Raw genomic sequence first — 15,850 nt, 5'->3', positions numbered from 1 at the left:
TTGTTGTTGTTATAATACCGGTTAGATAGCCTTCTTCACCTTTCCCTCTAACAACTAACAGCACAGATTGTGACCATTCCCTATAGTTGGCCCCATTTAACTTGTGCTATGTGATCTGGAGGGATTGGCTATCCATTGCTGCTGGAATAATGGATCCATGATGGTTGATCGGAGAGGTTGCAGAAGATGTCTCACTAGATGGGACCTTTCCTGCCATTCTTCCGACTCAAGACTCCTTCAAGGAGTTGAAGACACAAATGAAAAAGAGTCCACAAATCGTGGCTCTGATACCATGACAAATATTGTAGGAGAACTCAACTTTTCTCCCTTAATCTTCCATTAACTAGTGTTAAACTTATATACAGAAAATTCCTACAAAATCTCCCAGATATTCTCCTAATTTACAGCAGTGATAGACTTTATCTAATGTATAATACAAACTTAAATTAAATAAGAATATTATCATGAATAAAATCTGCATTATCTTGGGTCTTCTCCTTCTTAAACAATGAGTCTTTTCCAACAATATAGATATGCAAATGCAGGGTAGGTTCTGCATGAGCATAGCTTCGAAACTACCTTTTGGATTTGGTACCAGTTCCGCCCAGTACCTTCAGTACTTTTTGTTGGTGGAAGATAAAGCTGGCTGGCTCGTGCTAAGGAATACACCAAGAGATACCAAATAATCTCATTCATATCTTTTATCTCTTGTTTATAATAATCTGTTTCAGTTTGTAATTAATTATCTATTTAAGTTTGATTATTTAATTTGTTTATGTTGTAATCTAGAGCTATAAATTAGGAGTATCTAACAGCTGTAAATTATGAGATATTTTAGGAGTTAGAGTTGAAGTAGAATTAGTAATGAGCTAGGAAACTTGTGTACTTATATTCAAGGAATAATCTGAACCAGAATGAGGTAGAATTCATTCAATCTACCTAATTTTATCATGGTATCAAAGACTTGCTCGTGGGTATCTGATTAACAAGAGTTCTACTTGTAAGGGAACTCTTATACAATGGCGGAAAAACCTCAAACCAACGAGGTCTCAGCATCAAGTCCTCCTCCGGCACCCAGTAGCCGAGTTCTAGCAGCAAGGAATATTCAAGCTCCGACAACAGCAACAAGCTTCGATGGATCTTCCCTACAAATCACACTCCATAAGTTGAATGGAACCAACTTTCGCGGGTGGTTCCAATCGGTTATGCTTGTGATAAAAGGTAAAGGCAAGATTGGATATTTTAGTGGTGAAGCAGTGTGGCCTAGTATAGAATCTGCAGAATATGGATTATGGGAAGCTGAGAATGCCATTGTCATGTCATGGCTTGTGAACTCTATGGAATCAAAGGTTGGACAGACTTATCTCTTTTATAAGACTGCTAGTGAAATTTGGAGTGTTGTCCAAGAGATCTATTCAGATCTTGCAAATACTGCTCAATGTTTCCAAGTTAGATCCACTATTCGATCCACCAAGCATGGTAACAATTCTGTAACTGAGTATTACAATATCTTGACTGAGTTATGGGAAGGGATGGATCTCTTCCATGAGATCACATGGGAATGCTCAATTGATGGAAGGAAATATGATCAAATGGTGGAGAAAGAACGAATATTTGACGTCCTACATGGTCTAAATCCGAATTTAGACGAGGTAAAAGGAAGATTGCTTGGAACCAAGCCTTTTCCCTCTATGAGAGAGGTATTTGTTGAGGTTAGAAGAGAGGAGAGTAGAAAGAAAGTAATGTTGTCCAATCATTCAACCAATGAAGGATTATTACAGAATTCTGCCTTGAATACAACTCGAGGAAGGATGTCAACTCCAACTAAAGGTGACAACCAGCGAGAAAAACAATGGTGTGATTATTGTAACAAGCCATATCGTACAAAAGAGACTTGCTGGAAGTTGCATGGAAAACCTATTGGAAACCTAAGAATCAAAGGAAAAGTGGACAATCAGCTACCTACATGATGGAATCTGACAAGGGAACTCCAATACCGGTTTCTTTAACTCAAGAACAACTGGAAGTCCTTCATTAGTTGTTGACTCAAACCAAGATACAAAAACCTGTCGAAAGTTCAGACAACAATAACAATTCTGTGGTATCTTTGGCCAAACAAGGTAAAATTAGTCATTCTCTATTCTCCAAAAGATTGTCAACTGGTGTTTGGATCATAGATACTGGAGCTTCAGACCATATGATAGGTGATATTGATACATTATCAGATTATAAGCCATGTAATCAGAATATTACAGTTTTTATGGCTAATGGTACTAGGATGTCATGACCCTAGGATTTAGCCTAGGATTGGAATGACAATTGGAAGGAGTTGATGAATAGAATTAAGAACAGAATGTTGGAAAGGAAGAAATGGACAGAAATGGGAAAAGAATGTAGAGAGAAATGGGGGAGAGAAATAGAGAGAAAATGAGAGGGAGATTGTAGAGAATTGTAGAGAGAGAATAAGAAATTCATTAATCAATTCAAGCATAATCATCTCATCTTATAATGGGCCTTTTTATAGGCATATGTAGCTCCTTAACTAATCTCTAACAGCACCCATGTGCTTCTAACAAACAACCAAATATCTCCTAACAAACTAATATAAACCTACTACAATATTACCCCTTTATTATATCCCTATCACAATATTACCCTTCTAATCCTCCTAGGGACATGACAATTTCCCCCCCTTGAAATGTTTCTTGTCCCCAAGAAACTTTTTACCACCTAGTCGTTGCTTCTTTATCCAATGCCCATCTTCACCCAGTGGTTTCTTCTTCACTTTTCCTTCTTCTTATCTTGTTTTTCCCTTTTCTTTTGCCTTCTTCTTATCTTGTTTTTCACTTTTCCTTTTCTTTGTTCTCAAAAGCAACAACATTATGGCTTGTTGCCACACCAATGGAAACATGAATGAGCAAAACATCAAGGGTCTCGGTCCCTTCAACAAAGAAGTCCTTCCCTTTCTTCCTTTCATCTTGTTTCGTTTTATCCTTCTGCGTCCTCCATTGCTCTAGATGCGCCGTCAATCCTACAACCCCATCCTCCAACTCTTCGGGCTCCAATGTTAACTTTGTTTTGTCTTATGTGCCCGTGCCAATGACATACGTGTGGGATGTTCCAAGCAAGGTGCCTGGTGCAATCCGTTGTTCCTTCTCTTTAGACTCCTTATTTTGCTGTTTCAAGAGATCAATGGCATCAAGAGTCTCAGCACTAGTGGCAGTGCTTGAGAGATTGCCAATTGATTGAGTGTCATCCTCCACTTTCTCCTCCCCAATCTTTTCTTCCATGTACTCCTTATCCTTCTCCATAGCCAAGACTAAGGGAGTACTATGTTTAGACCCTTTCATATCTTCAGTAGGGGCCTCCTCCAGTGGAAATACATTTATTTGTTGGTAGCTGGAGTACACCAAGGATTTACTTTCAGAAAGGCTATCCTCCTTCGGCTGCTCCATTTTAAAGAATTCCTCTTTGTTAAAACTCCCGCGAAATCATCGAAGTATTCAATGGGAAAGTTGTAATGATACTTCTTAATAAGTATCATCGCAAACTCTTGCAGCTTCTCACGTATCATAAGACCAAATTCCTTACTCATATCATGTATCCCACTGCTTGCTCTCTTGTCCCATTGGTTGATCTCATTCTCAAACTCCTTTTCCCCTGTTTGTTGCTTCTGGCCAACTGAAAATGCAGCACTCTTCTATTGCAGTTGAGGCTCCACTTGTTTCATGTGTGCACTCCTTTCCATGGCTGATTTTTCACAAATCGTATACTTCGAAATCCAATGTTTATGCTGTGCAAATACTTCTGGACTTGATTGAATTATGTTGTGCAAATACTTCTGGAGTTGATTGAATCGGCGGCCTCCAGATTCGCCTCACAAAACCCCTGAGATTTGAATCTGATTTGCCTCCAAATCCAATTCAATTCCTTCCACTTCGGCCAAGAATTACTGCAATTCGCAGCCAAGCATCACCTCTTGCTTCACCTTTCAAGTTTGCCTAGCTTGTCGGAATTCGCGGCCAAAATCGTTGGCTTGTTCCTCCAGTCTCTACGAGTCTCCTCTACAATAGCTTCACTAATTCGCTTGCAACTTCAATTCTCCAGCAATTGAACAGCTAGGCAACGAATCCGATTCCACCTTTTGGCTCGTTTGTTGCAAAGTCTCCTACATTTGCCTCACACTTGCCTCGCCTTCTTGATCAACTACAACAACTCAAAAATCAACAACAAATCACCATGTTGTTCCACCTTCAAGTCAACAACCTAATCTGAAGCGATTCACGCTTCCACCTTCATAGTCGCTCTGATTCTAATCCCATACCTGCTGTGCCACTCTGATTTTGACTTCAAATTCAACTCAGTATCACCATCGGCCTCTCCTGGCTTGTGTCGTCTTCAATTCCACTGAGTCCTGATTCCAACACTCCAAGTCAGCCAATTGTCCGCCTATGATCGCAATTGTCGTTGATCATCAATCGTTCAAGAATTGGGACGAGCCTCAATCGCACTTCCAAGTTGGCCTCAGCTATCAGCCCAAATTCAATCTCCGTGAGTCGAAATTGAAATTTATGCTTCGTCCTCAATTGCGCATGCTGATCGACTCTAATGCAGTCGACACAATTTGCCAGATTCAAGCCGAAATCCGTCTGACCCTCCTTCGCACGCCAATTCCGAGCAAGACTTATAAAAATTCGCTACCGTTCGTCAACATCTTGCCTCACCCATTCCGAATCTGTTGCTAGATCACCTTCGTAAATCACTGTTGGGAGATTAATATCTCCCAATATCAACCACCTTCTAGGTCACCATAGTCGCCAGACCTAATCGCTGACCTATTAAGCGGTAACACCAACAACGCACCAGTCGCGACCCTCCTGGCTGTCTATGTCACCACCTTCGACGGACTCCGACACCAATCGCGAAAGCTCCTCAGTTCGCGTTGCCTCTGATGTTGTCCGCGTCGCCAACTTTAGCGAATCTCCCGTACCAGTCGTTCGCTCTAGTCGCAAATCCTCCTAGCTTGCTCGTCTTTGATTCCGGACAAGATTACTAGAGTCTTAACCGCGAGCCAATCCCTGACTTCTCCTTCAAAATCCGAGCCAACACTCCCTTCCTCATGCATCGAAATCAATTCTGAGATTCAATGGCCATGGATCATAGGCTTAGTTCACCCAATCGCCTCTTGTAACTCGACCGGCTCTGCGAACTGTCCTCCAAAGTAGCCTCAATCAGGTCCGAGGGACGCCTCGCTTGGTGACGATCTATCCTTGGTTCCTTAGGAATCGAATTGGAATTGTTGGCCGATTGGTTCTGTTGAAGCTCCTCTACAGTTTGCCCATATCACTATATCTGCCTCAATTCTGTCTAAAATAGATTGAAATTACAGCCGAGGAACGATGCTCCGATACCATTTGTCATGACCCTAGGATTTAGCCTAGGATTGGAATGATAATTGAAAGGAGCTGATAAATAGAATTAAGAACAGAATGCTGGAGAGGAAGAAATGGACAGAAATGGGGGAGAGAAATAGAAAGAAAATGAGAGGGAGATTGTAGAGAATTGTAGAGAAAGAATTAGAAATTCCAAGTCAAGCATAATCATCTCCTCTTACAATGGGCTTTTTTATAGGTATAGGTAGCTCCTTAACTAATTTCTAACAGCACCCATGTGCTCCTAACAAACAACCAAATATCTCTTAACAAACTAATATAAGTCTATTACAATATTACCCCTTTTATTATATCCCTATCACAATATTACCCTTTTAATCCTCCTAGGAACATGACATAGGACTTTTGTTCAAGGAACAGGGACAGCATATGTTGTAGGATTAACCCTAAAATCAGTCATTTATGTACCTAATTTAAGATGTAATCTTCTATCAGTAAGTAAGATTACAGAAGAAAAAAATTGTTCAGTAATATTTTCTTCCTCTCATTGTGTTTTTCAGGACATACCTTCGGGGAGGAGGATTGGCAAAGCTGAAGAAAATGATGGTCTATATAGAATATCAAGGCTTGATCACCAAGAAGAATTTAGGTCCCTAGTTCACTCCTCTCTGATTACTGTTTCTGGAAATAACTTGATGCTATGGCATCAAAGATCAGGACACCCTAGTTTAGATTATCTTCGAGTCTTGTATCCTTCAGTTTCTATCAATAAAATTCAAGGCTTCTCTTGTGAACATTGCATTCTTGCAAAACAAACTAGAAGTACTCACTCCAAACATACCTATAAACCTTCACAACCATTCCACTTGGTGCATAGCGATATATGGGGTCCAACTAGAATTCCTAACCTAACCAATACTTGGTGGTTCATAACCTTCATTGATGACCACACAAGAGTATGTTGGGTATTCCTATTGAAGGAAAAATTTGAAACCTATTTGATATTCAAGAAGTTTCATCAAATGGTCAAGAATGTCTTCCAATCTTCTATTCATATCTTAAGAACCGGCAATGGCCGAGAATACTTCTCAAACCACTTTGATGATTATCTAAATGAGCATGGTATGGTCCACCAAAGTTCTTGCCCATATAACCCCCAACAGAATGGTATAGCCGAGAGAAAGAACCGGCACCTACTTGAGACAGCTTGAGCACTTATGTTCACTCAATCGGTTCCAAATTCATATTGGGGAGAGGCGGTACTTACAGCAGCTTATCTAATCAATCGCCTTCCCTCAAAGCCCCTTCAATTCAAAACACCTTTGAGTGTATTTCTCGAGTCTTTTCCTCATTATACTAGAGCCTTAAATCCACTTCCTCCTAAAGTATTTGGGTGTACCTCTTTTGTACATCATAACCAGCTAAACCAATCCAAACTTGATCCAAAGGCACTTAAGTGTGTATTTGTTGGCTATTCCCCAACTCAACAAGAATATAAATGTTATCATCCTCCTACCAGAAAATTCATTGTGTCATGCGATGTTTCCTTATTGGAAAATAAATCTTTTTTTGCGGACACCAACTTAAATAGTGAACCAGCAGATTCTTGGACTTCAATCATATCAGTTCCTCTCAACCCATCCATCTCCAAGTCAGTTCCTGAATCCTTTCCGAGTTTAGTCCCAGCCACTGAAATTGATCAACCTAATCATAATCACTCTTCAAGCCCAGAATCCATCTCACAATTCCTAAATCAGCAAGAGGGGGAGAAAGAGGAAACCGAGATTCAACAAGGTGGTCCAAGCTTGCACAAACCTCCTCTTAAGGTATATTCGAGAAGACCTCCAGCTCTTCAGCCAACCAATCATTCCAACCAGGAGGTAAGTCCAAATCAGCAACTTACTGACAGCATGACTGCACAATAGTGTGAAGATGATCTAGGTTTTCCCATTGCCATAAGAAAAGGGAGAAGGGCATGTACCAAGCATTCTATCACAAATTTCCTCGGGTATTCTAAACTATCTCCTACTTATAAGGCATTTACCCTCAACCTTGATAAGGTTGTTATCCCAAGAAATATCTATCAAGCATTGCAGGATAGTAGATGGAGAGAAGCAGTTATGAAAGAAACTAGTTCATCCCTCATGCGATACACGAAAGTTCATATGTATTGAATTTATTTAAAATTGACAATCTCACAACTATAAATTCCATCTATAGGTTTCAAGAACTACATATTTTTCATAAACTAATAATTAATTTAACATATGATAAATATAAATAAATTATAATAAATAATATGACAACATTTAATAAATTAGTAACATAAATAATAAAAATATAAAACATAATAAAATTTTCAAAAGAAATATGACAACATATGATAAATATAAATAACCCATACAAAATATTAATTTTGTCAAAATAACTTAAACGACTTATTTAAAATAATTCAATTTTGCCTAAATAACTAATTTAACATAACCTACAAACTAATTATTTTTCAAAATTAAGTAGTAACATAAACATATATAAGATTTGTACTTTTTTTACATGGTTCTGAAACTAATTAAGGGTTTTAGAGTTTTGAGTTGTGGCTTTATTGAGAGAGAATGAGAGGTAAATTATGAGAAATAAAATAAAAAATTAAATTTATTTTTTAAAAAAATATATTTGGTTGGCGATATTACTTGATATCTCAAGATTTCTCCCAATTTAAAAAAGTCTCATTTTTCTGTAATTTATTTTAATTAAAATTTTATGTTAATATTTAAAAATTAATAATATGGATTAAATCTTGTCTCTTCATATACCAGCATGCTTACACATTCTCCAACCACTATTCAACCATGAATAAAACTATTTACAGGTTCCAAGAACTACACGTTTTCCATAAATCTAGACTTAATTAATGACTCATAAAAATTCCATTTTGGGTAAGCAAAAAAATAAACAAAATATAATAAAATATCAAAATAGAGAGTGGAAATGGGCGGGAAAAAAATTTGACGGCTGTTTTGTTATAATATATATATAGATGGCAGCCTTGGAGAAAATAGGTACATGGAGAATTGTGGATCTTCCTAAAGAAAAGAAGGTTGTTGGGAGCAAGTGGGTGTTCACATTGAAGTATAATTCAGATGGAAGCCTTGAGAGATACAAGGCAAGGCTTGTAGCTCAAGGGTTCACTCAAACCTAAGGCTTGGATTATGAAGAAACTTTTGCCCCTGTGGCAAAACTCAATTCAATCCGAGTGTTATTGTCCTTAGCAATAAATCTAGACTGGAAATTGCATCAATTGGATATTAAAAATGCCTTCTTGAATGAAGAATTGGAGGAGGAAATCTATATGAGTATACCACCCAGATTTGAGACCAATCACACAAGAAGCAAAGTATGCAAGTTAGAGAAATCCTTATATGGGCTAAAGCAGTCACCTCGAGCTTGGTTTTAAGAGATTTAGCAACACATTATACAAGCTGGGATATACTCAAGGACAAGCAGACCACACTTTATTTACTAAGATTGGGAGAGATGGAATGAGAACAATTCTAATTGTCTATATAGATGATATCATCATCACCGGAGACAATCATCAAGAAATTCAACAACTGAAACAGTAGCTCAAACAGACATTTGAAGTAAAAGAGCTAGGGAAACTACGGTACTTCCTTGGATTGGAAGTAGCAAGAAGCAAGGAGGGTGTTTTTGTATCTCAAAGGAAATATACTCTAGACTTGCTAAAGGAAACTGGCAAGTTAGGGTGTAAACCAGGAAGTACACCACTTGAGCCTAACTGGAAGAATAGAGAAGGAGAAGAAGACTATCAAGTAGACAAAGGCATGTATCAGCGACTGGTTGGCAAACTTATTTACTTATCACACACAAGACCCGACATTACATACGCTATAAGTATTGTTAGTAAATTCATGCATCTTCCAACTAAAAGACACTTGGAAGTAGCCTATCACATCCTTAGATACCTAAAGGGAACACCAGGCAAAGGTCTGTTGTTCAAGAAAAGCCAAGACAAAGGAATTGTCGAGTATGCAGATTCAAACTGGGCAGGTGCAGTGGAAGATAGTAAATCAATATCTGGATATTGTACAAGGCTATGGGGTAATTTGGTGACTTGGAGAAGCAAGAAACAATAGGTAGTAGCTCGCAGCAGTGCTGTAGCTGAGTATCGAGCTATTGCTTAGGCAATCTGTGAAATAATATGGGTAGAAAGGCTGATGGGAGATCTTTCTATGCATCTCCTAAGTTATTCTATAGTGATAGCAAATCAACTATCAATATAGTCAATAACCCTATTCAACATGATAGAATGAAACACGTCTGAATTGATCGACACTTTGTGAAACAAGAAATGGAAGAAGGAGAAATAAGTTAACATATATCCCCGCTGCAAATCAGCATGCTGATATTCTGACCAAAGCAATGCAAAAACAGAGTTTTGAATCAATTTGAAGCAAGCTGGGAATATTTGATATATATTCCTCAACTTGAGAAGGGGTGTTGGTGGAAGATAAAGCTGGCTGGCTCATGCTAAGGAATAAACCAAGAGATACCAGATAATCTCATTCATATCTTCTTATCTCTTGTTTATAATAATCTATTTCAGTTTGTAGTTAATTATCTGTTTAAGTTTGATTATTTAATTTGCTTATGTTGTAATCTAGAGTTATAAATTAGGAGTTATCTAACAGCTGTAAATTAGGAGATATTTTAGGAGTTAAGTTGAAGTAGAATTAGTAATGAGCTAGGAAACTTGTGTACTTATATTCAAGGAATAATCTGAAACAGAATGAGGTAGAATTCATTCAATCTACCTAATTTTATCACTTTTTGAAACAAAAGATGGAAAGGAAAGAGGAGATTTTTTATTGAAAAACCTCTGAAACAAAATGTATACAGAATTAATAACTATGATCTTGACAAGAGAATGTCTCCCACTTTTGAGCAGCAGCCTTCTTGTGGCATATTAGAGAAGGTGGAGATTTTATTTATTTCGTCGTATTTATAGATTTCAAGCCAAGAAGAAGAATTATTTAGTCTATCTTAAATTCATGGGCAGGGTTCAATTATTAACTCGGGGCACCCACACAACTACTCTCTCTCTCTCTCTCTCTATATATATATATATATATATTATTTGTGAGGCTCATAGAAAATAATTGTGCATTTACCATGAGAAATTTGGTTTATTGGAGTTTAGGATGGGGTTTTTCCATTGTACTAAATAAGCTTGTTGACATAATAAAATTTGTTACTCCTCCTTTGCTTGTAAACTTAGGCATAAGGCAAACCACAAACATATGTATGCCGATCTCTTTGATCTTCTCTACATCATTTAATGAGGGTGTATCAGTGTTTTTCATATCAAGTGATATCAAAACTATAGAATTAAGCAAAAAATATGACTTACTCTATCTAGTAAGATCCCCCCCCAAAATGTACATTACAGTCACCCTAAAACAATTAGTGTGCATTGGTTCATATAATATCACTGCATGCAGCAAAAAAGCCCAAGTAGACAACACAACCAAGCATGGAGGGAGAAAGATTCCTCACCCCCCACCCCCACCCCCACCCCCCCCAGTGCATATACTTATCAAACATGAATAATATATATATATATATATATCTTTCACATGGCAACAAATAGATATGCATACCTATGAACAAAGGCCACCAAACAGGGTTTTGGAGCTTCCTCAGCCAAGTATCTGAGCCACTTGAGCGCTGTACTCTTCCTTCAAGCTTCTTTTTTGGCCTACCATTACTCATCCTCACCTCCCCATTTTAGGCGCCCATGACAAAACGTAACTGTCTAATGAACATAAACCTTAGATGATTTGGAGAATGTAAGAATTTGGGGTTTATATTCAGGTTTGAACAGTTGTCTTGGGTGAGAGAGAAGCTGAATGTGATGATTCAGATACAAGTTCCAGAGCATAGATGAGTTTCCAAAAGGAATTGGTGGTGAAGCAAGGAGGTTTAAGAAATGGATTTGGTGAACATAGAGGGGAAATTGTCTATGCATGTGAAATGGCACGGGATTAAACATGTTTTGGAGGTAAAACCCAATTCTGACTCAATTTCACAATCTCTTTCAAATGTTTACCCGAATGTGTTTTGAGTCTACACATATGAAATCTTCATGGTCACTCATAAATCAATATGAAGAGAAATCATCTCAAAGGTAAATTTTACCATCAATTTTGGAATATAACCCAGCTACTACCAGACGCTGTCTTCACTCCTCTTTCATTCATTTGCCTCCTAATTCTCTGAGCTTCCACATGCCTTCCTAAACTAGCATATATTCTAGCCAATAGTACATAGTTGGCAGCATTATCAGGCTCTAATTCAAACAAAGCCTTTCCTGCAACCTCTGCAAGCTCCACCTCCCCATATGTTCGACATGCTGCAAGAAGGGCACCCCATGCTTTCGCAGTCACCTTCACAGGCATTGCTTGTATGACCTCATAAGCCTCATACAATCTCCCTGCTCTACTCAAAACATCCACTAGACATGAGTAGTGATCGCTGGTAGCCTCAATGCCATAATCATATTGCATCTGCATAAAGTACATCCTTGCTTCATCAGCCAAACCTGCATGGCTACAAGCTTTCATCACTCCAAGAAAAGTGATCTCATCAGGCTTTACTTTGGCCAATTTCATTTGCTTGAAGATTTCAAGTGCAGTTCTTGCTTCCCCATGAAGTGCATGGGCAGATATCAAGCTGCTCCATGCAACCACATCTCTTTCTGTCATTCTCTGGAATATGAAACATGCATTATCCAGGCACCCACATCGCCCATAAGCTTCCACTAGGCCACTTCTCAACTGAGGATGCGACTCAACATGGTTCCTGAACGAGTACCCGTGTATCTCTTTAATCAAACTGAGAGCTGCAATACTAACAGATGAAGGTAGCAAGGCAAGAAGTGTAATTAAATTGGGTTTCAAGCCCAACTTTTGCATCCGCCTATAAAATGTAAAAGCCTTTAGCGATCCACCCTCCAGTACTGACAAATTGGCTATTATTGAATTAAAAGTTGATGCATTTGGCATAACGTCCATAACTTCAAACAATGCCAAAGCCTCCACACTATTACCCGAATGGGCATATAGCGAAATCATAGCATTCCATACAACAACATTTCTTTCAGGAATTTCATCGAACAGCTGGCGTGCAGATAGAATAGAATCGCACTTACCATACATGTCGACCAGGGAAGAGGCAATAAATGGGTTTGCGAAGGAGGAGGACTTGCGTGCGAGTGCATGAATGCTCGTGCCCAGCTGCGGACGGTGAATTGCAGAACAGGACTTGAGGGCGAGAGGGAAGAGAAAGGGGTCCAACGTGAGGGCGAGAGAAGAGTGAACATGGCGGAAGAGTGCGAGGGCTTCCTCGTGGCGGCCATGGTTGACGTGAGAGGACAAGAGCTTTGTGTAAGAGAGCAAACGGAGATAGTTGGAAGCGTAGGAACCCATTTTTTGGAATTTGGTGAAATCTGCGAACCTTCTACCACAACTGCTGTGGTCTCTGCGGACCCATTTTCAAGCGTTTACAATAAGAAGTTCTCAAATTTAAATTACGGTTTCAAAGTTTTCAGACCGTTGAGTGTCAAATTATTCTTCAAAATTACGATTTCATTCTTAACCAATTCCCAGAATGATCTAACATACTCGTATGCCCATGACCCGACCCGACCCGACCCGACCTATGCTAACTTAAACTGTTGCTTTTTTGCATATTTTTAAATTGTTGTTAAAATAATATATTTCATTTTTGTATATATAAAATCTCAACCTCATTTTGTGTTTACAGTTATGCTAATTGTTTATTTGTGATTTCACATACTTTAAGAGTAGCATTTGTTAAAATGAACAAGATAAGAGAATATCAAGACAAACTCAGAATGATTTTCGGACCAAGATATAAAATGGTCAAGATAAAGTTAAGAAACATTCTAAAATTTTTATCAAGTTGTTTGTTAAATTTTTTAAAATGCACTAAAGGACATAAATATCATTTTTTTTTATCTATAAAGACTAAGATATATTTATCTTGAAAGGAAGAGAGATAAGCACATGAGGGAGAGATAAACATATCTTGAAATATTAAGATAAGAGGTCATTAATGATTTTTTTAAAAATGATCAGATAAACTTAACAAACATGTTAGAAATTATAAAGTCCAAAATACATCATATATATTAATTTTTCCGACTCATATCATGATTAACAAACACTAGCTAAATGAATTAAAGAAATCAAGTCCCTTAGTGCCCCCACATGACCCTTTTGACACCTTTAGTTTAGGCATATGCAATATTCATGTTTCATATCAAAGCAAAATAGGTAAATTTTACGGTCATTTTTGAAATTTATCTAAGTTACATTTTATTATTTTTATATTTTTAAAAAGGACATCAATTTAATTATTGTGCAATGCACACCTTTATAGTTAATTAAGATTATAGTTATAAATATCTCCAAAACACCTTATTTCCTCCTTACTCTAATCTAAAATTATAAAAAAATTACGCAATAGAATCACTATAAAAAATTAGTCATTGTTAATTGCTAAAGAGATTGAGACTTATCACTAATAGATCATCACCTCTATTTCTACCTTCCATTTGGGAATTATCAATAGAAGTAAAGAGGAGGAATAGAAATTGGTGTGGGATTTTTAAAATAATTCTTAAGAAATCTAGGTTGGAAGAACCCAGAGCTGAAATTGTCTATAGAAAATTTTGAATATTAAAAGTAATTTCAAATTCTTGAAATTAAACATGAAATAAGACACCGTGTTAATTTGGCAAATTATCAACCCATGAGGAATCTAGATGAGATAAAACATGAATTTTATAAAAAAAAATTGGCTTTAAGTGAAATTTATTGAAAATTATAAAATATATCAATTTTACTAAGTTAAGGAGCTAACTTTAAGAATAAAATTGGATCAAGCCGAATCAAATTAGGTTGAATCTAATATTCAGCATCAGAAAGAGAGTTACAATAAATTCATTAGTGTTGAAAATTGATAACCAAAAAATTATTCCAATTCAAAATTTGTTAAAATTCACGACGAGTTCATTCAATAATTTATTTTGAATCTAAATAAAATTGGAATAAGTATAGATTGAAACGAATTGAAAGATGGGTGTTAAAATAAACACAACCAAAAGCATAACAATATAATTGAATTTAAATAAGCATAACTAATAATTTAATGGTGTAATTGAATTTTACAATTAATTGAATTTAAATAAGCATAACTAATAATTTAATGGTGTAATTGAACTTTACAATCAACCATCAAATTAGAAATAATTGAGCTCGAAAGATTACAAAATATATATATATTTGAGACACAATAAACAACTTGGATAAATCATTTTGAACAAAAATTTCAAGTAAAAGACTAAAAATTGGATAAAATCGTTTTATAACATGTAAAAACAACAGGAAATGAAACACGATAGAACTATTTACATCAATTTTTTTATCACATAGAATAAGATATTAAAGTCAAAAAGTTGATGAAATAAACTAAAGAAATTCAAAGTAAACAAAGGGCAAACACACTAAGCAATTCAAGAATTGGCCAAATCTAATATGAAAAATCTCTTGGATTCATCAGAGCTAATTTGAAACTTGAAATGATGAAAAAATCTTGTCAAATCCTAACCAACACAAGCCAAATTTGGCTATATATATATATATATATACATGTGTGTGTGTGAAGAATTGGATGCCCACAAGAGTACACAAATTTAGAAATTAGATTTGAGGGAGATGATGAGATGTGAGAAGAACACCACAACATTAATAGTGACGACCAATGATGCCGAATAAAGAGAATCAGTCTAATGAATTATTTATCGAAAAACAAAATAACAATGGCAGTATGACAATTTTCGATCATTTTCAGTCATAAGGAATGGCAGATAGCAATTAGCAATGAGATAAGCAACGAACTGAGGTGGCTTGGTGGTGAAAGATGGTGGTTTAGTTTAGCTGAAGCTTGCTAGTGGCAAAGCAATCGGCGAAAAAGAATAGGGAGGTGGAAGCAATTTTTGGAAAGTTTTCAAGTTTTGGAGACGACACATCTACCCCCAAAGTTTTAGGTTATTGCAATAGACTTGGTATTTTTTGTTTAGTATAGATATGATCTTTGATTTCGTTTAAATTGCACCAGGACCTTGTATATGCTTTAAACTGTTTTTTTTTACATAAATTGCACCATTAGAACTTTTGAATAAATACAAAGTTTACTATTATTGCATTAAAATATATTTTTAGTGACATTATGCATATATGATTAAATGGGTAATTGACGTTTTCTTACAACCGAACACCGCCGATAAATTTGATAAACAATAAATAATATTTAAAAAATTATTTATCATAAATAAGTGTAGGAAATATATGCAT

General features: G+C 36.6%; 1 protein-coding gene across 3 annotated transcripts in view; it reads right to left on the bottom strand.

Moving 5' to 3' along the window:
• The window catches only part of LOC127791964 (putative pentatricopeptide repeat-containing protein At1g03510), a 47,130-nt gene extending 34,120 nt beyond the window's left edge, over positions 1-13,010 (bottom strand). For all 3 annotated transcript variants that reach the window (XM_052322208.1, XM_052322209.1, XM_052322207.1), the window contains exon 1: positions 11,072-13,010. In XM_052322208.1, coding sequence (XP_052178168.1) covers positions 11,612-12,898 — 1,287 coding nt within the window. In that variant the 5' untranslated portion in view covers positions 12,899-13,010 and the 3' untranslated portion in view covers positions 11,072-11,611. The remainder of the gene's footprint in view (positions 1-11,071) is intronic.
• Positions 13,011-15,850: the final 2,840 nt, after the last annotated feature.

This window comes from Diospyros lotus, chromosome 15, assembly GCF_014633365.1.
Source record: "Diospyros lotus cultivar Yz01 chromosome 15, ASM1463336v1, whole genome shotgun sequence".
NCBI lineage: Eukaryota > Viridiplantae > Streptophyta > Magnoliopsida > Ericales > Ebenaceae > Diospyros > Diospyros lotus.
This window is presented reverse-complemented; position numbering and strand designations above follow the sequence as displayed.